This window comes from Bombus affinis, chromosome 15 (genome assembly GCF_024516045.1).
Source record: "Bombus affinis isolate iyBomAffi1 chromosome 15, iyBomAffi1.2, whole genome shotgun sequence".
NCBI lineage: Eukaryota > Metazoa > Arthropoda > Insecta > Hymenoptera > Apidae > Bombus > Bombus affinis.
The window spans coordinates 2,735,207-2,761,206 of record NC_066358.1 but is presented as its reverse complement, the minus strand read 5'-3'; the positions used below and the strand labels follow the sequence as shown (position 1 = coordinate 2,761,206).

General features: G+C 32.0%; 3 protein-coding genes across 9 annotated transcripts in view; 2 read left to right on the top strand and 1 right to left on the bottom strand.

Annotated features, from left to right (window-relative positions):
* The window catches only part of LOC126924934 (BTB/POZ domain-containing protein 7), a 29,746-nt gene extending 8,622 nt beyond the window's left edge, over positions 1-21,124 (bottom strand). Inside the window, exons 1-10 of one of the 5 annotated variants that reach the window (XM_050739964.1) lie at positions 20,438-21,124; positions 18,462-18,558; positions 16,881-17,158; positions 16,321-16,685; positions 14,368-14,918; positions 14,015-14,178; positions 13,540-13,924; positions 13,312-13,464; positions 12,709-12,865; positions 12,413-12,591 (exon numbers count right to left, since the gene is read on the bottom strand). In XM_050739964.1, the coding sequence (XP_050595921.1) occupies positions 12,413-12,591; positions 12,709-12,865; positions 13,312-13,464; positions 13,540-13,924; positions 14,015-14,178; positions 14,368-14,918; positions 16,321-16,685; positions 16,881-17,122 (2,196 nt within the window). In that variant the 5' untranslated portion in view covers positions 17,123-17,158; positions 18,462-18,558; positions 20,438-21,124. The remainder of the gene's footprint in view (positions 1-12,412; positions 12,592-12,708; positions 12,866-13,311; positions 13,465-13,539; positions 13,925-14,014; positions 14,179-14,367; positions 14,919-16,320; positions 16,686-16,880; positions 17,159-18,461; positions 18,559-20,437) is intronic. The other 4 variants (XM_050739962.1, XM_050739967.1, XM_050739966.1 and 1 more) reach the window with 4 other exon arrangements.
* LOC126924962 (uncharacterized) lies at positions 765-12,261 on the top strand. 2 transcript variants are annotated; one of them, XM_050740043.1, is made up of 3 exons: positions 765-942; positions 6,610-6,873; positions 10,083-12,261. In XM_050740043.1, the coding sequence occupies exon 3, from the start codon at positions 10,090-10,092 to the stop codon at positions 11,329-11,331; it is 1,242 nt and encodes a 413-aa protein (XP_050596000.1). In that variant the 5' UTR covers positions 765-942; positions 6,610-6,873; positions 10,083-10,089; the 3' UTR covers positions 11,332-12,261. The 2 variants fall into 2 exon arrangements, with proteins under 2 accessions (XP_050596000.1, XP_050595998.1); XM_050740041.1 differs by lacking the exon at positions 6,610-6,873 and having other exon boundaries at positions 766-942.
* Positions 21,125-21,155: 31 nt separating the features above from the next.
* On the top strand, positions 21,156-25,970 carry LOC126924942 (GTP-binding protein 2). Of its 2 annotated transcripts, XM_050739996.1 has the most exons (8): positions 21,156-21,445; positions 21,523-21,686; positions 22,570-22,848; positions 22,935-23,228; positions 23,360-23,620; positions 23,692-24,082; positions 24,173-24,458; positions 24,545-25,970. In XM_050739996.1, exons 1-8 carry the CDS (start codon positions 21,441-21,443, stop codon positions 24,827-24,829), a joined length of 1,965 nt encoding a protein of 654 aa, XP_050595953.1. In that variant the 5' UTR covers positions 21,156-21,440; the 3' UTR covers positions 24,830-25,970. The 2 variants fall into 2 exon arrangements, with proteins under 2 accessions (XP_050595953.1, XP_050595954.1); XM_050739997.1 differs by lacking the exon at positions 21,523-21,686.
* Positions 25,971-26,000: the final 30 nt, after the last annotated feature.

Genomic DNA, 26,000 nt, shown 5'->3' with positions numbered 1-26,000 from the left:
TAAAGCATTTTACGTATTAAGAAATTGTCTAGGTGGGATAAAAGATACCTTTAACCATCCTCATCATGATATTTCCAATCACTTTTATAACATTTTTTCCAAATATGGATTGATATAAGAAGAACACACGAATATGCAATTATTCCTGAGAGCCAATGTGTAATGAAATCTTGATGCCTTCGTTAGAAATTTTCTTAAAATTCAGTGATACACTGAATAATGTAATTTCCAATTGCATGAAAACATCTTCAAAACGAACCACCAGCTTATCGAACAAGTAAAACACAGAAATCGTCGCAGAATCACACGTTTAACCCTTTGCACTTTATCAAGTATGATTATAGGAAGAAATATTATAAAACCCACAAAAGTGTATTATTCTCAACTATAGAATTTGCCAGTTTATCAAGAAATATACCCCCCCCCCCCAAAAAAAAAACGTTTTTGAATGGTGTTACAATTTATCCATAAAACGATATTATCCTTAATATCGTTTTATATCTAATATATTCAACTACGAAAGTATTCTAAAATGAGTCACCAATTTAGATAGCAACAGTTACGTCCTTAAAAAAGGTGATTCATAAACAAATAATTGCAACCTCTTTTTCCCTATCGTTTGCTTTTTACTTTTGTTTATTTCCCTTTTTACAAATTGAATTGATATAGATGAATTGTGTCATTAGAACTTCCGACGAATGTGCGACAGTTATCGCGTTACGTTAGATTTCTTGATGCGTTGCGCAGACTATAAATAGTGTCCGCTTCTAGCGACGTTAGTCTCGTCCAAACGACGGACTGTTTAACAGTGTTTTTTAACCATTTGACGTGGTTGCATTTTATTCGTCCGATTCGCGTGAAGTCAAGCAGAGAGTGCCAGTTATTAGAAACAACCGAGTGAACGGTCGAAACCGATTTTGAATGTGCAGCTAGAGCTTAAAGGTATTTTTTTTTTTTTTTGTTGCGAAATAAAGAGCCACTTGAATTTTCTTAATTGTCCGAATGGAAAAGCTTTTTCTTCTTCTTAAAAATCATTTTAAACGATTTCAAAAGAAACATTGTCTCCACTACAATAGTTGACAGCGAATATTTATGCAAATGCGAGACTTTTATGGAGAATCGAATGTTTATGTAAATGCATCCATTTATAGAAAATTGATAAATTTATTCTCACATCTGTTATTAACCTTTATAATGATACGCAATTAACCGTGCATCATTGCATACTCTGAATATTTTATGCTTTGCGCGTTTTTAAAATAGAAAATTTTTTTAAATAGAAATGCAATTATTAATAATGAATTTTAAGGAAAGAAATCAACTGAGGAGAGATTTATGAAAAAAGCGCGAATCGAGCAAATCCAACCGGAAGATTCAGACATAAATAGAACAGTTTCAGTTATTAGCTACGTTTCAATCGATAATTCTAATAGCTCTTAAAGAACTTTGTTAGTTTGTTTTAATCTAGTCCAATAGTAATTTAATTCAATGGTTAGATTTAAACTTTTATATTTACCAAACAAATAAAAGTTTCATGGTATTCCAAATAATTGATTGAAAAATACATTTAACACGTATATGTAGGTATATTTACCTTAAACCTATAGACCTTTCTTCCTCGATTTTTTTGATTAGAATATCTATTAAAATTAAATGATCTTTTCTTCGAAAATTCGGCGCAGTGTATGCTGTGTACGATGACATACATGCTCTTTTAAAAGAGATACGAACAGATTTGTTACACAATCTAATATTTATTGTATCTGTTTTAATTTTGCACATAATTAATTTTTTCAGTTCCTACCTATTAAATTAACACCATTCAAAGCTTTCAATATTTTCTACTTTTTTAAATAAAATTTAAAGATACGAGCAAACGTAATACGACGATCCATCGATGATCTTTTAAAGAAACGCAAACGATCTTATCAGAGCACCTAATAGAACATCGATTAAAACCTAATGTTTCTTCTTTGATAATCTCATTAGGTGTAATCAACACAGTACATTTCCCTTGCTAACAGTTTAACTCTGTTTGTCTGTAGTAAAGGAACGTTGAAATACAAGTGGGTATATCGTAAATATTTATGAGGGAAATGTAATTAACACAATAGGAAGTAGATATCTGATCAACTCGATGACAACAAGAATTACTGCTTGCCACTTTGATATTTTTTTCAAACGAAACAATAATCTATTAAAAGTCAAGGTTGAAAATTGTATCAGCGATCGTGTACAAAGAATTTTTCTTGGAGAGGACCGGTGAAACCGAACGCATTTGAACGTTTGGAAAAATCGTGTTTCAGAAAACATACAAGTCAAGATGATATCGATTAATTAAGGCTCATCAGGTTCAGTTTACATTATCACGTTTTCTCGAGTCTTGTCGCGATCGAGATGAAGATTGATTGAATGAGACGGCTTCCCGTGGCTATTGGCTGTTTCTCTACTTTAAGTGATTGCGTTATCTTGACAATATTGAAACCAGTCATTTTTAACTAACTTACTACGAAACCAATTATTCCATTGAAATAAACTCTTTATAGCGACTAAAGTATACGATATACTTTAACTTTATAGAAGTATACTTTAACAATATAGTAAAGTTTCACGAATATAAGGAAGGAAATTAGTGTTATAATTGTCCATGTATTTTTGGGATAATTCGTACGTCATCAGAGGCTCATTTATTGAAATGAACATTTGCATTGTCCTAGTTAGACTGTGCATGCATATGGATTTATGACAAAATCTAACGTGCAGAAGTTAATCTTAAAAATTACAGAACATACATAACTTGGAAAAAAATAGAGAAAATATCTAGGATCGAGTAATTATTAAAAAATCTAAGAAGTAAAGAAGATTTCCATATTCATAAAAGTGGGAATTTGTATGTAATATTCTGGAATATTTGTAAAAATGATAAGGTTATATCGTTTAGAAGAAATGAAGGTTATTTGTCACTGTATTTAACATACGTGTTGTTTCTAATTCTGCGGAAACTAATTGAAAACAAAAAATGAAAAAAGCAGCGCCATCGTGATAATCGATTCTTCTCGGAGGCAATACACGAAAATGTACCTTTTCTCACCATCACAGTCATCCTCATAGTTTTCCACTTATTCTTATTTATCATAATCATCTCATCATCTTGAATTTACCTAATAATAATCTTTACTACACATGCATTGCATGAGTTTCGTAATTAGAATCGCGGAAAATTCAATGATCACTATTAAATAGAATAGTTAAGAAGTAAATTGTACTTAACAATGCTACGGAATTTTACAGTTAGACGTTAATCGGGATAATGTTAAATCCAATTTCTATACTTTTTTGACTTAGATTATACTTTCATAATCATCAACAGAAATTTTTGTTTGCAATTTCTACACGAAACTACGAAAATAGAAATAGAGAAAACGATCTTTGCTTCCTAGAAATTTAATGTCTATCACCGTTTTGCTCTCTACACAAATACTGGGGACCTTACATAAGATCAACTGTAATACAATATCGAACGAATTATCTCGCAATTTCCTTCTAAATGTGCTTACAGTTGCAACAGTCACTTTTGCTTTCTACTAGGATTTGCTCTTCCTATTTTACATATTTCAATCCTTTTCAATTTGTTTCCGATATACAGGTTCAATATAACGTAAAACGACATTACAACTGAAAACCTTGTCAACTCCTTCCAACACTACATAATTTGGAAGTTCCAAGCGTCATAAACAATTTTTTTTAGAAAAGGTCTTAAAGGACAACTTAACTGTAATAACTTTGCGTGATCATGTACATCAATTCAGCTGTTAAATTATCATTTTTGCAAAGAATTACGGTCGATATGTATCGTCTAAATAAATAAGAAGGCACAAGATTCTTCTGAAAATTATATAGTATACCATTGTATAGTTGTATATAACGTGCGTATTGTCAGTGCTATCGTTATTGCAATAATAATATCTATATCAGCACTGCTTCCAATAATAATATTGTAACAGTAGTCGAGAAACTAGTGCATATCGATATCTGTGTTTGGATTGAATAAGACTAATATCTAGTCTCAAAAAAAATTTAAGTCTGAAAAATAGCAATATCATATCACTAATATCTAGATTTACTCCTGAAAGACAGTAATCACTAATGTTACCAATATTAATCGAATATTACAACATATTGAACCGAACTTTACATTTTAAGCCGTTATACATGTACAAAACTGTAACCGATTAATTAGTTTCTTAATAATTGAACATTCAGAGAAATCTATGTACATGTTGTATTTGGCGATAGAAACGCAAGAAATGTTGATAAGGAAATAATTATTTTCAAAATGATTCACTTTAAATTCTTCGTTATTTTACTATCAAAGGAATAATCGCTTGATGCACATATTCCTAATATACAGTGACATAGAGCGTTCTTAATTTGTCTAATTATTTTAACTACCGATCTTTACAGATACGAGATACTTATTTTATACAATAAGAGATCTACATATATCGTACCTGGTAAAAGATAAGAGTCTTATACACGTGGTGAGAGATTTTTATCAGGTAGTTTCAAAATAATAAGAGAATAATTACTCCATTCTAATCTTATCGGCAATTCGCTACTGGAAGAAACCGAAAACTTGCGTAAAAACTCTTGGAAAAATAGAAAAAGCGTCTCTGCACTGTCAATAATAACCGACCTCTTAACACAAGAGCTGTTAATTATACGCTCTGCTCGATGGCGTATCATCGCGTTATGCAATGAAGAAATGAAAATTAAAAATTTTTTTTAACAATACAGCGAAGACGAGCCGCGTAATGAATAACTCGACTAGACGGACAACAGAGAATTTTAGCAATTTATTGGGACCCGCCACCGCTCTCCACTTCTATTCGCGTGCAAAAACATTGTTCGAGAAGCACCGCGGAAGTCATTCGAGATAAATATCACGTTGCCGTAGCAAATAATTTGTCGCGAGCGTTTTGTATTCGAAAAATACCGGTCGACGTTCATCGCATGCAATTTTCGTCCACGAAAATTGCGATGCGCTCAACGTCTCGCATGTAACGGAAGTTCGTTCCCCGCAAACTCGTGGAAAAACGAGGAGATCAACGTAAAAGAGGCGTTAATGTTCCTTTATTGCACTATAAAGTTAATTTTCGCGTAGGAACACGGAAGCCGATCTTTTGTTACGGTAAGCAATATTGTAATGAAGGGTATATACACCTACGCATACACATATACAGCTTCCGGTGTTTTCTATATGGTTTTGGAATGGAAGCATAAATGGTGAAGAAACTAAACACTGATTCTTGGTAAATGAATTGATAAATTGAGTATGAAACATAACGTGCGTACGAATACATAAACTTCTTAGAATCCAAACTGATAGACTTCGACTCTTGTACATGTCTCGATTATTAGTCATAAATGTACAAATTATCGGTAGCAGTAGATTTTCTTACATAATCGAAACAGGTCTCGTAATGAAACAAAAAATGAAATTTAACAAGGAAATGTTATGTATAAACCACAAATTATCCGATTATCCTATTATAAAACCAGAGTCTATGACTATCAATGTGTTACTTGTCGATTCACGAATATTATTAGTTAATACGTTATTGCAAGAAAGTCCAGGACTCTCTTAATATACTTTTATTGCAAGGAAGAACTAATCACAATTAATTCGAAATTTTTATCAGTTAAAATTACCTTCTAATTCGACATCAGTTAGACGGGAATATATTATATGTTTTATATGAAATATATTATATGTAAACTTTACTTTTCCAGTAACGTTCTCAGCAATTTTAGTTTCTCAACTTTCACGAATTCATCACGCAAGTTTTAAGCTAATTTCTTTACAAAACTGCATTTCATTTCAGCATAAATTTTTTGCTAATATATCCACTTGTACTCGTTAGATCTTTCTTAGACGTCATTCAGTAATTGTGAAGAATCAATAAATAGCTTATAAGTGGCAATTACTTGTTAATGAACTGCCTCTTTCAATAAATTTAGTAACCAATAGTTACTAAATTTTCCAAGATGAATATGACGGATAAATATGAAATATGCAATACAATGCAATAAAATACAATATGTATATGTATTTATTTGTATATTTGCTTTAAAAAACAATTTAAATATGTAAAATAAATAACAGGTGATTAAAAACTTTCTAAAGGCGAAACAAAGCTCTATTGAGGTTCCGCTTGAGTTACAAATTTTCTAGAAAAATATGCATTTCCATACATATTTGCTGTTTACTAATAATGTTGCACTATGAGGAAGTTATCGTTGGAATTGAATCCAATAAGGAAGTTACGTGAGTCAAATATGATGAGGGGCGGATAAAAAGTGAATCAATTGCGTAGATAGAATATTAATTCTAAATAGAATGAATAAGAATTGATTGAGATGATATTTTAATTTCACAGACTAAAGCTTTATATCTCCAATTTAGAGATCACATATCTATATACAAGTATTTTATCAATTTTATTTCACTTGCTTCATTGATAGACCCTTATATACCAACTTTAAATGATTCGTTAACAAAATTTGTTTAGGTAACAAAATAAAGTAAATTTTACTTCTGAATTCCAGATTAAAGTACAAATTTGCATGAATTATAATTTTTCTCTACCGTACGTAACCAAATCCTGGTTATAATCTAATTATAATATGCATAAAGAAAAGAGCAAAATCAGAACTTGAATATAGTGTGTGTATACATGTATATATCTGTCGAACATATTACAAACATAATATTGTAAAGCAATCGGTGAAAGATAGATTATAAAACGGTGGCATGTTTAGAAATCAAAATGCACAAAGTGGCGGATTAGTAAAATAAACTTAGTAATAAATGTGAGTATTAAATCATCAAATGGTTTGCACAATATTTTAAAATACGTTTCAAACAGTAGACCCTGAACTATTTCCAAACATACCTGCAGCTGCTTCAACGATCTGTTTAATTAACAGCTTAACATATTCACGATAACATCGGATTTGTTTGCTTACTCTGAATTATACGCAAATATTGAACTTGGTAATAACTTCGAAGCGTGATTAAGTTCCTTCATTCCATCGAGTATTATGGTGTAACGAATTTGGAAATCAATTTTCGTTGTCCTTAACATAGCTTAGGGAATCGCATTAAAAAATGGCTAAGAGTATCGATACTTACCACGTTCAGTTCGATGAAAATGCGACGCATTCGAAAATATGTAATTTATATCGTGAAACGACATTTCTTATCTATAAAGTCGATAACTTCTTTCGCCTTAAAACTCACAATGACTTACGATATGTAACTGAATAGATAATTGTGAAGATTATCGTCGAATTGTATACCACTTTTATGTCATTCTCGCAATCAAACCTATCGAACACAATACATTATTTAGAAATACTGCATTTTCAACGTATCTTTATAATCGTTTTCCTTTTTTTAACAAAATTCCAAAAGCTAGTTTATATCCTTTTAAACTATATATCTAAATTATATACATAATCTATCTCATAAAATACGTAATTCTCTCTTTTCATCCCTCCCTCCCCTCCCTTTCTCTCCTATGAAATATTGATTTTTTGAACTTCCAAATATCACTTTGCTAATGAGACCTTTCGAATTCGAGCACACACTCACAAATTTAATAAGTTTCTTTTAAATATCTAGTTCACGTAAGATTAAAACGCAAATGCGTTTCAAATACATTTGCATTTAAAAACACAGCTAAATACATTAACGAAACCCAGTATCTTATAAGCATTTAACAATTCGCGGTTGAACTGTAATTTCGCAAACATATAGATAAAAATAAATGTGAGCTGACGAATCGTTTTGAATATATGAGCATAACAAATTATTATATATATATATATAAGTGACAAGAACGTTTTGTAAATAAACATATATCCCTTTATTTAAAATATATATATATCCCTTAATTTAAAATAGACGAAAAATATAGAAATACTTGATATATTGCTCGATCACTATTAATGACATTTTTCATTTTTTTCACCAGATTTCTTCAGATATATTTATTTATTTATATAAAAAATTCTTTAAAAAGTCTTTATGAAGACTTAAAGCAAGCAGAAATTATCTACATAAGTCTAGATAAATATCCAAAAGCAAAAAGAATTGCGATGCGTACAAGAAAGCGTGTAAATACTTTACAATAACTGGGCAAAATAATGAATTACTATGCATTATTTATGTATCCTTAAGCGGCTTGACGCGTCTTTACTTATATCGTTAGGCGTATAGACGATACAATGCGCCATGGAACACGCTATGTATGCATGGTAATTCGATGATGCAATTTTTTTCAAAATTACCAGCACGCAGAATTACGCATATACGCGCACGTTTATCTGTCTCGATCGCATAGCGTAACTCGAACTATAAAATTAATTTACATTTCATATATGCGTCGAGACAATGAACAGATAGTTCATCGATACTTGGAATCGAATCGTTTAATTAGCTTTAATTATATGTTTTCTCTTCCTTGACCGTTTTCCATTCGAATAGTTCTCTATTTTAGAAGAATTAGTTCCCTATTTAGCAAAAATCAACTGATTTAAAGCTCGATGAGGAATGAAAAATTACAATACTATACGACGACAGGATATACAACATTTATACATGCCTATATCCACACCACTTAGTCATAAATTGTAAACATGGCAAAAAGAAAAACGAATATTACTGATAAGCGTGTTATCACTTCTACTCAACTGACTTTGGTTTTCATTCGTATCTCTAATACGTACATTCGTAATTAGTTTTGTTCTAAACCGTACTGAAAATATTGGATCCTCCAATAAGCTGGAAAATATATAAATACGTACGTACGTGTTTTTTCATCTATGTACGTACTTGAATGAAAACGGAAGCCAGAAGAAACAAGTGAGTGTCGTAGAAGAACCATTATTCTCGTCATAGTGGAGGCGTTAGAAATTACGCAATTTCTGAGAGCAAGAAGTTATTACAACTGTTACAAGTGACTGCAAAATAGATAACTAATGTGATGTGGAATTATTTATTAATCGTTCTACGACAATGGTTTTGTGAATAACGTGCTTCTGATATGACAAGATAAGTCAAGGCTTATAGAGATCTTCAAAGATAACATCCTATGAAATTTGAATACAATAGAAAAAAATCCAAGGAAATAAGAAAAAAATAGAGGGAAAATATTGCAATTATGTTGGAAGAACACGATAAATCATATTTACCGATTTTCACGCGAAACAATCTTAACATCGAACGTATTATCGAACAATCGTATATGTATTGTGAAAATTTGTTTGTTACAAAATAATATCAAATTATTCTGTAACGTGTTTGTTCGTAAGATAACAGAAATGGGAATATCCCATCCGAAAAAATAATCTCTGATATTTCTAATATCGAAGTACTTCACTTTAATCATCTACTTACGTAAAAATTAAAACATTTTTCACACAAATAATATCAATCAAATAAATACAAAATGATAATGTAATTGGCTGATTGTAAAAAACAGAAAAATAGATAATGCAGCTAAAAGCAAAATTTACCATTAAATTTTCTAATTAGAATATTATTTAATCAATCAACAAAGTCCTTTAGTTGGAAGATTCTATAATCGCGAATTTCAAAATTAATGACAAATCATTCATTCCTCTAAAAACAAATATAACATTATTTATTTTATTAGAAATTAAACGACATGTTAAAATATAGGTTATTCATAAGTAAAGAAATCATTATGTCCCGATTAATAAGTTAATTTTTATATGCAATGAAATATATTAGGTCGAGCCTTAAATCCATTCATGATTTGTTGAAAGAACAACATCTCTTAATACTTCTTAATCAACATAACTAATTTATCTCATTTCGCTATAAATTTATGTTTATCATAAAAAAAAAATTCATAATATTTTTCGAAATGCAAACAGTAGTGGAAGACGAGTGAAGTTATTACCCAACCCAATAATGGTTTTCTTTAAACTCAAGCAAAAGCAGGTTTCAATATCTACAAGACAACAATGAGAATCATCAAATATTCTTTCAGATAAATAATGTACCCGTCAGACGAGCCATTGTCAGTTCAAAAGTTGGACGTGCTTTTAAGACAAAGTCTTGGTAACGATTTTCAAATAAAGCATGTTGAATGGAAGCCTCTAACCGCGCCAGGCGAAAACTTTGGAAGCATCATGCTGGCCATCATTGTCACCTTAACGCGGTCAAGCAACAAAACGGAGACTCTTCATCTAGTCGCGAAACTTCCACCCACTTCCGCCTATCTATTGGGCTTGTTTAACAGTCCAGTGACATTCAGGAAGGAGCTACAATTCTACAGCGTGATGGTGAAGGAATTCACAAACCTTCAAATAGAAAGTGGTGTCAACGAGAAGGACGCAAGAGATCTGGTACCAAAGTTCTTTGGGGGAAGACTAGGTTTGAAAAATCCAGAGCAATTTGACGAACAAGCTGCTATCATTTTGGAGAACCTGAAACTCAGTGGCTACGATACGGGCGACCGAATCTTTGGACTGGATAAGAAGCACACAGAATTTGCAATCGAATCTCTAGCCAAGTTACACGCTCTCGCTATTGCTTTAAAGACGAAGAAACCTCAGTTATATGAAAGAATAGCGGCAGAAGTATTTTTAGACGTTTCAAATGAAATCACAGAAAAGTGTGTTAAGGACATGTTTGGGAAAAGTAAATCGGATTTAGAGAACATGGAGGAAATTAGACCGTATATAGATCGAGTTAATAAGACCATAGAGTACGGTCTTGAGGCAAATAAAAATCTTAAGAAACCGGAAGAACTTTGGGCAACATTTGTTCACAGTGACTTTTGGGTGAACAATATGATGTTCCGACACGATGAAAAAGGAGAGCTAGTCGATATGAAGATCGTAGATTTTCAATTATCCACATATGATTACGGTATGAAAGATCTGATCTTCTTTCTCGTGTCGAGCGCAAACGAAGAGATTCTGGATAACAAACTGGACTATATGTTTGACTTCTATTATTCTTGTTTCATTAAAATGTTAAAGACGCTAAAAGTAGACACGGAGAAATTTTCCAAGCAGAAGTTCGACGAAATTTTGAATCGTTGTGGGCCTGTAAAATTCAATCAATGTATCATGATGGCTCAAGTGATTCAAGCACCTAAGAAAAGTATCTCTGAGTCAAAGAACGTGGAGGGTAGCAATGTTTTCATAGATATATCTGATAATCTAATATATAAACGAAAATTATTGCACATTGTGACTCTATTCGACAAAAGGGGATGGCTACTTAAATAATGTTGTTGCTATGTTTTATCTTGTTAAATAATTTTTTATGAATTGAATGGTATTTTTATACAGGATAAAAAGTACAAAATTTATTGTTGGTAATGAATGTTGATATATGATGTACTGTTAAAATGTATATGATAAATTGATTATATTATATAAAAGTGTATATAGAATTTTAAAGACGTTAGACTTTTACAATTTAAGAATTTAGTCTTAAGAAGACACCAAATATGTTCATAAGAGCTCTAATATTATTAAGCTTTAAAAATTAACTAGTTGTTCAAAAGTCAAATTCGAACGAAGTGTTTACTTTATGAAACTGATTCTGTAATATTATTGTAGATACCTGCATCATGTTATTTTGCACGTAGATATAGTTGTTTTTCAAAATAAAAAATCTATTTTATTACATGAAAATAATACCAATAAAATTTATTTTCTAATGAGGTCCCATGAATAATGAAACAATATTCTGAAGTTCATTATCGTTCGTTTCTTCTAATTTTCTAATTTATATCGTAATTATTATTGTATCATAATTCTGAGAAGTTTCTAAAGGTTTCTAAAGGTGAATCGAGCAGAATCTTATTTCGTTTCGCATCGATATGCTCCTGCGGAACCCGATATAATGACACATGTTTTATGTAACATGACATTGAAACACATCAATCGAAACTAATTTTCATTCTCTCGATTAATCGAGTTAACTATGTCGAAACAATAAATAGCCAATTACAGCGAATACCATCATTTCTCGTTAATTGCAACTGACATTTATGTGAACCATGTTTGTTAATAAAATAAAAAAATAAAATATAAACAACAAGCAATAATTCAGGATATATTCGTTGACAGCGCAAAAATAATAAAAACAGCAAGCAGTAACTGGAAATACATTCGTTTATAACTTAAAGAATAAACATTTTCCGTTTTGAATTCCGGGGAGTATGTTAACACGACAATGTTTATACAGATTATTTCGTTTACGTAAGATGTGCAGACTTTTATATTTTTCAAAATATCCTAAAATTGTTTGTACAGGTGACTCTAGAATTATTCTACGAAACAGGAGGAGAAAAGTACTCACTTCTAACAGATCCGCCACCGTGTCAGGTAGGTTGAACTCCCTCACAACACGTAGTCGCACTTGCCTATTAATTTCGTGTCGCGATGAGAGCGGCAAACTGATAGCCCTCTGACAACTGGGAGACTGCCTCAATTTCTGCTCTCGCTTCAACATAGCTGCCAAGGTCGCGGAATCTGGAACTTAAATAGAACACATAACAAATACCCATTCTCGTTTTGGAAGAGTGAATTTCTCCATATCTTGTCAAAACACAATAGAACTATCAAACATTGATAAGAAAATAGCGATCAAAATACCTGGAAACGCCGCAGCGAGAACATCCACCCCGGCTGTACCCATTGGTCTTGGTTTCTCATCAACCATGTACAAGGCATCGGGAATATCGGCCACATACCGTGGCCTTCGCAATCTCACTAAATCTGCTTCTTGGACCATTTGTTCCTCAACTAAAGACTGTAAAAAGATTTGTTTATCTTAGATTAGAATATATCAGCACAAACTAATTATATTGTATCTTGACAATTATTGAAAGATATATAATAATCTGTAACAGAAGAACTGATGATAAATGATCTGAATAAATCATTTCAATTTAATTTTAAGAGATATTTCTGTATATTGATTCGTGTTATAATGTAGAAATTTTCAAATTAACAATTTTGTTTACAATGCTCTATATGATAATTAATAAACATCGCTCTCAAAGTATCTGAATGAATTTATATGATAATATTAGTAAACAACGTTGTCATCGATATAAAATAATTTTCATCATAACTAATCTTGCAGAATATAAATAAGTTTGTTTTTATTTGATACATTTGTTTTAGCAATGAGATGAATTTTCTTATAATTTCTTATTAAAGAACATTTCTTTTTTAAATAAAAATTACGTTTACCTTTATTTCCTCGTAATAAGGCATGAACAGGCGTGGCCTTACAAAAAATCCATTTTTCTTCCCTCCCCTTATCCATGCATTCATTCGTAAATTCTCCCTCTCATCTCCTATCATATGACTGGGTGGAGTTGAAACTAATCCTCTTCTAATAGCCTAAACACATAAAAGTTTCATTGAGCATCATATAAAAATGGGTATCTATATCTGAGCGAGTTTAATGTTTCGTACTTGAGCCAGCGCTTCACTATTTGGGGGTAATATGTGATCCATTCTGACAAGTGGTAGAAGCTCACTAAGTATCTCCCGCAACTCTATATCGCTTAAATCTCTTTTCTTCAATCCCTTTCTTGTCACAGAGTGCACCGTATGACTGAGCAAATTTGGTTCCCGATCTTCCATACGACGCACCAATTCTTGTTCCCCCCACTTGAGTACCGCCTGCAGTATTTCAAGTTCGCTCGCTTGCAAGAAATGACTTTGCAAAACGTTCGCCAAATGTACGTGGTCCAATTGATGAAGAATAGAAGAAGAAGCGACTGGCTGGAATTCCTCTCTTAAATAATGCAAGGCTTGTCTATGTACCCATGCCGATCCGTGAGGTTGACTGCCCCACCTGTAAAAATATAATTGGAAATCGATAAGAACAATGAATTCTTGAAAGGTGCATTTCATTTAATAATGTTTCAAATTATGGGAAACTCACTTCAAAACAGTTGGGAGCGATTCCAATGTAAGGTATTCTAAAATAAGATCTTCACAACCCTGTGACAATATATCTAGTTCCAAAAATCTGCCGATTTGGTATAATTCCATCGCTTCTTCTAAGGGACTTGGTCGAACACGTCCAGTATGAGTAAGAGCCTGAACCTGAGAACAAACATATGAACAAGAATAATTTACAATCAAACGATAAATTACCTTTCTTGAAATTACTAATAGAACTTTCTTATTTAAATAATAAATAATAAATAAATACTTAAAAAGCAGCAATAAATATTCATATAGACGTAAGCTACATTTGGTCTTGGCTCAAAATATGGGAAATAATATAATTACCTCTCCAAGACTACCAGCGCTGTTCCCGCAACCATTACCTCTCATAATTAACGATAAATCAACTGTATCTAAATACACTGCATGTAACAATACTCTGGCATATCGTTTGGGTATTACACTCTCATCCAAAACTATTCTAGTGGGTATATGAAGCGCTCTTTCTGTGTGATCTTCCCCAGATCTAGTCCGTCTTTGTATTAAGTTTCTGAAGAACGGGGATCTCGCAGAAAGTATCGCTTTATGACATGGCAGTTCTAACTTTGGCCGGAATCCATATTCTGAACTTCCACTATCTGGTCTCTGGTAATCACTGTCCGATGTGAACACCAACGCAGCGTCCGCGTAATCACCGGTGTCCAGCAGGTATCTGAGATCGTGTTCCAGCGGATTCGGTGTGCCGAATTCTTCGCTCAGTCGTCGCAAGAAATTCGCCTCCAGAGTTGCATCGTGTGGACAAATATCACCAGTGTAGAGATATCGCAATAATGCTGAAAACATTTGTACTTCGAGATTCGGTGTTCTCAGCTCCAAACATATTCTAGCACCGTATCCTACGATTCAATAAAATTAAAATTAATTCTTTTAATTCAATCATCAAACGATTAACGCGTTCACTGCAGTACTGATATAGAGTATAAATTAAAACATACAGAGTTTGGAAATAATCTTGCATAATAATTCATATAAATCATATACGAAAGTTAAAAATGAAAAAACATAATAAGGCACATTTCCCATCTTTTATAAAAGAGCGATTTTAAAATACAATATGTTGATAACTAATTCCACATCAAAACTACCTTTCCATTTGATTTTAGGATTAAATGCAGTTTTGTTATCTTCTTGAACATTTAAAAAATTATAATTACTTTATATGTATATATATGCAGAATAATAACCAAGCTAAAGTAACATGATTAAACTAATATTAATCGTCTTTTACAAATCATCATGAACCATCTGTTTTCAAAATCTATCAAGTTGTCCTTTTCTTCTATTATTTCATATTTAAATAAATTCTTCTAGTTGGTAAACAACATAAAAATAAAAAGATCAAGAAAAATGATCTTATCAATGTAGTATCGTGAAATAACCGTGTAAAAGTCGATGACCTTGTAAGGAGTACGAACTACAGTGCAAAAGTGAAAGTTCTGACGAGCCAAAAGGGATGGGAAATCATCATAGGTCATCGAGCCAACGACATGTCCGCGGCCCTTTCAGAAAAAGGGATACCTTGGAAGGCGAACGTGACCATATTTGCTCGTGGACAACTGTAAAAACGTGCGTGTGGTGGGAGTACGGAAACCGTTAAAAAGGGACGCTTTAGTAGAAAAAGTTGTTATTATCATTGATTGACATGAGTTGATTAGTTGTATTGATTTAGTTACTCTAGTTGTAATACATTAATTTATTAAGAAATAGTTTTAGTTAAATAATTATAATTTTCTGTTTTATCATTTGTAAATACATATATAAAATAAAATCACTATAATTTCTGGGGGCTCGAGCTGAGATTGAACAAAACAGAAAACTATAATTATTTAGACAACAAAGCGTCCCTTTTAACGGTTTTCGTACTCCCACCACGCGTTTTTACAGTCTATGACCAAATATAGTCACGTTCGTGTTTCCAGGTACCCCCTTTTCCGAAAGGTGCATGGACTTGTCACTGAACCCGATGATCCATGAGGATTTCCTATCCCTTCTAGCCCATCAGCACTTTCACTTTTATCTGCACTATAGTTCGCACTTTTTACAAGTTCATCAAGTTTTGCATGATTATTTCATAATACTATATCATATTTTTCATATGTTATGTTCATATATAAAATCTCATGTTATAAAGATAGGATTTATATAAAAATGACTTACTAAGATATAGATAGTAAGTGATAGAAGGCTAACAAGCAGTGAACGTGTTAAACTACTCCAAAGAGAAGAAAAATTATATACCCGGGCATCCAGCCAGCAAATCCCTAAAGTAGGGACAACGGGCTGACAACAGGGCTCTGTGAACAGGGAAGCATGCTCCTCGGTAGACGAGATCCACATCAGAACAATGTTTATAGTCGTACAACATAGACAAATCCTGTTTGTATGTGGCAGCCGGTGGTCTAGCTAATTCGGCTTGAACATGGAGATCCTTTAATGCAGCCAACGCCTCGTACTCCTCCAAAAGCGCCGTTGCCTCTAAATGACTCCATGTTGAGACCAAATCTCGGATTATCCTACCATGGTCGCAGGCCTTTGAAGACCGACGTCTTCGAATGAACTTCTTCCGTAAAGTCGCGAATCCCGTCATTTTCTTCTTCTTTTCCCTGCAAATGGACATAGGATTTTTATCAATCCCGTAATCGTTAACCCGAGATCAAAGAGCTCATTAAAGCGCAGCTAAAGATACTCGCAGTTGTACGAATATCGTTAAAATAAGATCTCTATAGTGTACAGATCTAGCCGATGAAGAGAAACGGAGCGACTCAGATAACGAGATCCAATGTTAAATGTTTAAATACCTGATAGCAATGCCATGTTGATCAGGTGGATTACCAGAGGATGAAAGTCTAGCTGCTTGGACCGAATCTCCACCTACACTGGTAATGCTTGACGATGCAGAAGCACCCATTCTATGTATCATGTAGGAAGCATCTCCACGCCGTCTTTTCACGAACCAGCAATCCCTTTTATCGGAATTATCAACCTCCTTTGGTCGTCTACGTTGCAATACACACGGTGTCAAAATTCGGAATACATTCATTGCTCACCCAGACAACAGCCTGAAATCATTGTGCACCTTTTATACGATAAACACATCTCCTTAATTCCACTCGTGTTTATCACGCGTAATTACCACGCTCGAACTTCGAATATTGTTTTCCAAAATTGTTTATGAAAATTTTTTCGAAGGTCTCTCTTATCTTTTCGTAATTAATAGATATTTTAAACATAAATTTAATTGCAAATTAAATTTATAAATTAAATTTTGTCAGAATATTAACACGTTTCGTATCATAGGAAGATTAGTATTTTTTAAATACATTTTTTAATCATTTCTCAAAGAGTACCTGTTTCTAATAATTATTTTCATTTGACAAATAGAAATTCCTACTGAAGATATGTTCAAACATTTTGTTTTCCATTAATAATGGATAGACATTATGCGATATTAATAAATTTCATACCATATCAAATTTAATATTTTTTTCTAAAGTTTTAACGTTCTACAAATAAATCCTAAGAATGATCTTCTTCTTTAGATTCATTTCGTTTAAATATTTTAATCATTTACACGTGACACAAAACATGTTAAACATCCACATCAGCGCATAAAGATACTTTAATGATAAAAGACGAAAGACGAAAATATTATTTGCAAAAACTTCTTATTCGATGTTATTTTATTGAAAAGTTTACAATGTCTGCGCTGGACAAATGTTTTGTTAAAAAACTTCTTTCCGGTCTCGTTCTTATCTAAGTCCACGCAGACGGGTCACTTTAAACATTGACCAAATATGCGATCGTATATTTCGAGTGATGATGTAAAAAAGAAAATATAGTAACTCGGAAAAAAATAATTATCAGTTGCTAATTTATCTTAACACACACACACATATAGACATCGAATTTTTTTGCTTTCTTTTTTTTTCTTTAAATGTCTTTCTTCCTTTTTATTTGTTTTATTGTACACTGTATTCATTACCTGTGCATATTTGTTAAAATGTTGAAAACTAATGCATATCAAGGTCAATATTTCAAAGCAACGATGTAAAATGCATTCTCGTTTTCCGTGATACAATTAAAATTTTAACCATGCACAACGATCGATTCTATATATATACTACCTAAAAAATTCATTTCGTCGAATTTACTGCCTACAAAAAAAACTTGAATTATTTTAAACGTCTTCGGATGTATATCGTTCGAAGTGTTTTTTATTTATTCATTGCATTGCTCCAATTTTTTCGTTTACAAAAAGAGAAAAAGGAAGAAGAAAAAAGGAACATGTAAGCACGTGACGAAATGATTTACGTAAAAATAACGAAAGTTGCTGATCGCATCTTAAACTTTCACTTTCTTAGCCAACATACGATATTTACCTAGAAAGTGCACTGCATTGAATTCGGAAGCGCCTTTTAAATGGATACACTCAATGCTCGATACATTTTTCATCCATTTCCGACGAAATTATCGAGGCTTGAAATGAACAAATTTTTGGAAGTCATCAAATGCTGAATGACATATTAAAGTCATATAATAATCTTACAAGGATTATTCTTATCAAGCTGTTCTAGGAGGTAAAGATTTCTTTTTAAAACTCTCCAATTTGCCTCATCTATGCAGAAGCCTTGGAAATAAGCACTAATCTCTATTAAAAGTAACTGCTCGCAGGCAAGTGCAATGAAACAAATACTTTGAATTAGCTTAGTAGCATAATATTGATAACACTGATGTATTTGTGACCTCTTTGGACTAGTTTCTTTTATTATATAATGTCACAAGTGTACTAGTGCAGTTGCAATCTTTATTTGATTATTTTATGTGACAGATATGACTCGATGATGAAACTGGTTTTCTCAGATGCTATATAAAGCATCTAAATAAAGCTATATAATAATCATCAGTGTCTATTACATTTGAATGTAAAAAATATTCAAGTAATTCCAACTATTAATTATTATATATACGACTTTTTGCATATTCTGATATCTTTAATGATAAGAATGAAAATATTTATAATATAATGAATTAAATAAAAGGTCAAAGCTGAATGCATAAAAACTGCATTCATTAATTTACGCTAAAGATGAAATGCTAATATCAATGGTAATCCTAATCAACTTTGCCCTTTGAAACTTAAAATAAGCAATTGGAAGTACATGGAACAAACTTTAAATATAACCTTATTCCAACATTTATAAATATCTAAATGACCTTTAAAATTTAATCTACTTTACATACAAAAAATAAAATATGATGATATCAAAGAGAAAACTTCATTTCAAAACATTATTAAAGAAAGTGAGTATTAAAAATTTTACTACCAAAGTGCTATCAAAGCTTACAAAATATATAATTTTTAAAAAATGTGTTACTTTATCTTAATATATACTATATAATATTAAACAAAAATATAATTTCAAATATATTTTTTATTATTACATAATATTTATTATGTATTTAGCTGACTGTCATTTATATTCTCTTACTAGACACTTTTTTTGCAAACATATATCCAATATACAATTTTTTAACATATTCCTATACAAATTCAAAGTATAAGTAGAGCATTCATTTACAAATATCAAAATGGGTCAAAGTATTCCATCCCATATTTACATAGGCATAATTCTAAAGGAATATATAATACACAATCAAAAATTAGTTTAACACAAATGTATTTCTCAAATATACTTTTTTTACATTTAAATATACACATTTTTAATTTTAATATACATCAGTATAAAATATAACTAATTCATAAAAACACAGAGACAATTAAAACCAAATATAAATCAAGCAATAACTAATAAGTGTAAATAAATATTTAGATTTCTATATACGATAAAAATATATTGCTTGTACTACAAAATAAAAATAAAGCACTTATAATTGTACAATCAGACCCAATTGTACTAACACATTACATTAAACGAATATAACACAAAATCCACTAAAAACACCACTAATCCGACAAAGCAAGGGTGAAGAACACAACACAGAAAAAAATAAAAAGGCAGAACACCCAATAACTCCATTACAAAACAGTAAGCTAGAGAACTTCTACTGACAGTAACACATCAATAGGTCAATAGTAGTCAGCTGAGCTATGATTGCAATCGCGTTACGTGTAACAATGCGTATGACGTACGCTTAGCAAGTTCAGTCACCTCCGCGATTACGTGGGGAAAGAATAGAGAATAAAAAAAAAAAGAGAATAAGGAGCACATATCTAATAACGAACGTGCAGGTATACGTGGTAGACGATAATATCGAGATACAATAAGATCTTAAATAGAGATATAATCACAGAGTACGTCGGGAACGTCCAGGAAGCACGGAAGTGTTTCGTTACCTGGATATCTCGGATGCATGCGTTCCATCCATTACTTCCATTCTCGAGGGACTTCCTTGAATTCAAACTGGCACAAGTAATCATCACAAAGCGCGACGGCCATGTTTATGCTCGTCAACTTAGTCTGCATGTAAATAAAAGTTAATCGCGGCACGATATGTATCATCTGTACCTCGCATTTCTGTATTAACGAAATCTATGAGACAGGTTTACGAGAGACGAGCATTCAGACACGTTAAGTAAATAGAGCCATACAGACAACGACGTATTATTGGGAACACAGAAGACCGTCTGGTCGCACGAAAACAAACCTCGACGGCAGTCATTGCTAACTGTAATGAGCTCGACGATAGGCGAAACGAAAATAACACGGAACGTTAAAAATAATGTGTGAAATAGTATTGTTTACGTTCACGACGCTTTCACAGATATCATATCGTTTAAGGCATACACACAGAGAAGGAATTTTTCTGACACCGAAAGATTTATATTACATCTGATCATGCGCGAATACACAATTTCGCGATGAAGTACTTCATGTCCAAATTTTGGTGGATTGGAGCGACAAAGAGGTTAGGTTTACAGATCGTTAATGGCAGTGGCAATAAAATATATTTCTTTGATATCACCGAAGAATAACGCGGTTTGTTTTTGTTTAAACAAATTCCATGGAACGGTTGTTACGAACTGTTACCCTGCGTTTCCATGGAACTAATAGATTCTTCACCCTAAAGGTGGAGCCACAATGGACGCGTTCGCAGCGTCATCTCCAACAAATTTTCGATTGGAATTGAAACTAAATTTGTTTCAAGCGCAGAAGAATGAATCGTCGAGGCTGGTAACAGTCAGATCTCGATTGAATCGTGCACAGTCAGGTGTTGAAAAAAGCGGGAGGGAAAGTGAGAGGTTCGCATGCTGTGTTATTCAACTCTGACGTGGGTGTCAAACGCGATTTCGATTTCAGGAGTATACGTCCTGCGAAGGGAAAACTACTGTTTGTAAAATGCAGTAAGTCTTTTCAGCCGTTTCTCGTTGAATCATCATAAATGCGCGTCTAGTCAATTGATGTTTTCTTTATCATATAGATCATTTTCAATTTTGCAATACATTCCCGTTTCGACAATAAGATCTTTAAACTCCGTAAATATCGTATTTGGCAAGTACAATCGACCAACTGTGATCCATAAATACATCCTTGCTCGTGGGTCACAAACAACTTTGTTTGCATACAGTTTTGTTTTCGTTTTCGGTGAGTCAAGCGATATTGCATATGTATATGTACAGCTGTTATAGCGTAGTGTGGATCCATTGATTTGGCGCGCTCGAGTATTTTACAAGTTATTGTCATTCTAAATATGTTTCAAAGTCTCTTTCAGAGAAATTTGTATAAACATGAAATAACGTGAGGGCAAAAAAAGCTATTTACATGAAATATTTTTGTAATGCATATATATCATTTATGTAAGCGATAGAATTTTATTTCACAAATAAAATGAATAAATAAATAAATAACGTAATTTTTAATTTAACGCTTATTGCGAAAATGTATATTAATTAATATTGATTAATATTGCTCTGTATTACTCGATATTACGTAATTTGAAAATATTTTAGCAATGTAAAATTGTAAATTTCCAAACAGATAAATTTCATTTATTTTTTTCTGAATTAATTCCAATTAATTATTTGAAAGTCTTAAATATTAATTATTTTATTAGTTTAAATTTTTTAATGTTTTTGTATTAAGATTTTATTATACTGATGTTGCAAATTTATATTAAGCACACTTTTGTAAAGTATAAAATGAATTAATAATATATATAAACACTGCTTACTATAATATTGCACTTTATATACACTACATATAACTTAAGGTATTTGAATATGATGCAATATCATATGATGTAACTTATAATTTATGAATTGGTAATGAACTAGATTTCAGTCAAGATTGTTGGCCACAATAATAAAGGAATGTTATGATCATTAATAGTTCAAGCTTTCAAAATGATTTTATGTGCATGTAAAATAATTTATTGTTTTGTTTATTAAATATAATCATTAAATATAGTACATTGTTTTAAATATTGTTTTAAATATATTTTATGATGGTTATTGTTTCTTGTTTATAGATATGGAGTCATTCTTGGAATTGTTTGATCCAGATAATAACAAACACAGCCAGAAAGATACTTGGAATGATTCAGAGAATGAAGGAAATCGAATGTCAGACTGTGAAAATTCAAGTATTGATGATGATCAGGAGGAAAGACTACCACCAGAACCTGAACAGGGTAATGTTGAATATAAACTAAAGCTAATAAATCCATCTAGTCAACGGTTTGAACATCTTGTAACACAAATGAAATGGCGTCTCAGAGAAGGCCACGGGGAAGCTATTTATCAAATTGGTATGAAACCGTTTTATAAATTATAATTATCTAATCATATATGTTTAATGACTTTATTATTTATTATATCATTATTTAATTATTAGGTGTGGAAGATAATGGAAAATTAACAGGCTTATCAAGAGAAGACATGAAGGCATCATTAAAAACTCTAAATGATATGGCAGCTAGATTAGGTGCTACAACAAGTATACTACGCGAAAGACATGCCAATTCTAAAAATAAAGATATAACCACACGTCACAATAAAGAGGAAAGACAGATAGCAGAAGTTTTAATAAGAAAGTTAAGGAAAGGGGATAGAGAGGATCAAGATAGTATTATTGATTTGAGACTTGCAGTCACTGGTGCCCAGGATGCTGGAAAATCAACTCTCTTAGGTGAGAGGATTAGCAGAGGACATTTAAGGTAGAGAAATATACTTAGAGTTTACTCTGCTAAATTCGTTGTTCATCTAGTTTATAATAATTGAATTGAAATGTAAATTTTAATGTATCTGAAATGTATATAGGAGTATTAACCCAGGGTGAGCTAGATAATGGTAGAGGGAGAGCAAGGCTGAATATGTTGCGACACCTTCATGAGATAAAAACAGGTCGTACATCATCGATATCTCACGAAATTATAGGTTTTGATAGCAAAGGGCATGTTCTAAATTATGCGGAAATGGCAACTGCAGAAGAAATATGCGAGCACGCGACGAAAGTTGTTACATTTATAGATTTAGCCGGTCATCGTAAATATTTAAGGACTACGGTACTCGGTCTCACAGGTACGATAACTCGAGTTATCTTGGTAAATTGTAAATTTTATTAATGAGCGATTTATAACCCTATCTTTCAGGATATTCACCTCATCACGTGATGTTAGTTGTAGCACCGCCTATGAATGAAGCGTCACAAGAACACATGGCGTTATGTCTTACATTGGGACTTCCATTTTTTATAGTTGTAAACAAGATCGATCTTGGTTTTTATAGTATATCCGAAACAATAAATCAGTTAGAGAACGCCATTAATGCACAGGGATATTGTAAGCAATTAATAATGTATAATAACAGTCAAATGTCGTGGAATTATGAATCAGACATAATACCAGTTTTCAATGTGAGTTGCGTTACCGGGGAGGGTTTGGAAGATTTAACAAATTTTATTAAGAATTTATCACCATATAACGTGAATTCTGCAGATTCAGATCCTGAATCATGTCTGTTTCAAATTGACGAAACTTTCAGGTGTATATTTTTTTCTAAAAATATAATTAGAATTATATTTAGTAACCATATGAATTATGAAGTCAAGCTGTTTTCTTTTATTTCATATAGAGTAGCAGGTTTGAACGAACCTGTTTTGGGAGGATTGCTTGTGAGAGGAGCAATCGCTCCTGGAACTCGATTGTTGGTAGGCCCTTTACCAGATGGTGAATTCAGTCCAGTTAAAGTTGTTAGCTTACATCGAAACAAGACTCCATGCTGTTTAGTAAGAGCATCGCAGAGTGCTAGTCTAACATTAGCACCGCCAACAAATCGAAGCCCCCCTTTACCCCATCTAAGACCTGGAATGGTTTTAATATCACCATGGGACCAACCTCATGCTACACTTTTTTTCCAAGTATGTTCAACATAATGATATCTCACATAAAATACATATAAGATTTAAATAAATTACTTATTACGATTTTATGTGCATATTCTTAGGCAACTGTATTAATAGTGTACCACGCGACTGCAATATATTCTGGTTTTCAAACAACTGTGCATATAGGGAATGTAAGGCAGACGTGTATCATTAAAGGAATAATGGATGCAAAAGACAGAGGTTTACAAACGAACGATACGGCATCCGTGTTATTTAGGTTCGTCAATCATCCGGAATATTTGCACGTCGGTATGCGATTATTATTACGAGAGGGTCGTACTAAAGGAATCGGTAAAATAACACAGATATTTCCACTAATAGGTCAGCAGAACAGTATGCAGTAAGTAAATCAAGTAAAATTTTACGTGTAAAAAGTATTAAGGTATGCAATACATTTATGAAGATGATAAGAAAGTTACTGTAATATTAGATGTAATTATATCATGCGCCTGGCATAAGTATTTAAAAAATACCGATAATATTCGTTATAAAGCACACAGTGGTTTTGTTTGTTTTCAATTTTTTTCTTCTGTTTAGTACAATGAATGCATGTACGCGATTAAACCTGCTTTAGTTTAGTTTTCTATGCTCTTAAAATAGAGAAGTATTTTTATGTGAGAAAGACAAGGAACAGTTGGTCTTGATAATATAATTTCTGCCCTTTTTGTTTTAAAAAAATGTGTTGTTCAGTTACGAAAGAAGTAATATAGAATGAACATTGCCAGATAAAAATTATTGATTGATAGCGAAAAAAAAGAATACTTCTGCTTCAGGTGCATAAGAGAAAATAAGTTTAGTTGTAAGAGAGAAAAATCTTAGAATCATAAAATTTCATGGACCCTAAATAGTACCTTTGTTTCATTATAGTATTTATGAAGTCGCTGACGACTATGCTTATTTTGTGATATGAAATAAAAGGTCGTTTTATGTCATCCTTTTGTGTGTGACGTTGTAGTTTAAAAATTCCTTGTGAGAACAATCATTATAATAATGCAATGTTTCTCTATAAAATTTCATTTTGGCTATGAATCTATTTATTCTGCTAGTATTTAAGAAACGAAAGACTAAAAAAACGTTATAGTTGACAAACGCAGAATAAAAATTTTCGCAATAGACTACTATTGTGAAATGATAAGCATCGAGTGCTGTATCGTTTTTAATCCATAGAACTTTCAGAAAGAAAATTATATTATATACTTATCCATATATGTTATGTATATAGAAAGAAAAAATGTTTTCTGTCAAAGAATCAAAAAATGTTACTTAAGACGGTTGTATTTGCGCACGTGTCTAAATTGTAAATGGTCAAGTCTTCAAGATTATATGAGGTTACATATCATAACACATGTTAAAATGTTTTGTAATCATAAATCATTATGCAACCGTCCAAAAAAGATTTTGTTTTATTTACATTAAATCTCAAGTGTAATGCTGTATTATAAACTGTAAAGTATTTTGAATAAAGCAGAAAAATTTACATGTCTATTTGAAGTGAAATTAAAATATTGGAACCAT

What these genes read in the sequence shown, in the direction of transcription:
- LOC126924962 (XM_050740043.1), top strand. Translation starts at nt 10,090, where the DNA reads ATGTACCCGTCAGACGAGCCATTGTCAGTTCAAAAGTTGGACGTGCTT.
- LOC126924942 (XM_050739996.1), top strand. An exon ending in CAGTTTTGTTTTCGTTTTCG is followed by an intron (nt 21,687 to 22,569) that starts GTGAGTCAAGCG and finishes TCTTGTTTATAG; the next exon opens with ATATGGAGTCATTCTTGGAA. An exon ending in ATGCTACACTTTTTTTCCAA is followed by an intron (nt 24,459 to 24,544) that starts GTATGTTCAACA and finishes GCATATTCTTAG; the next exon opens with GCAACTGTATTAATAGTGTA.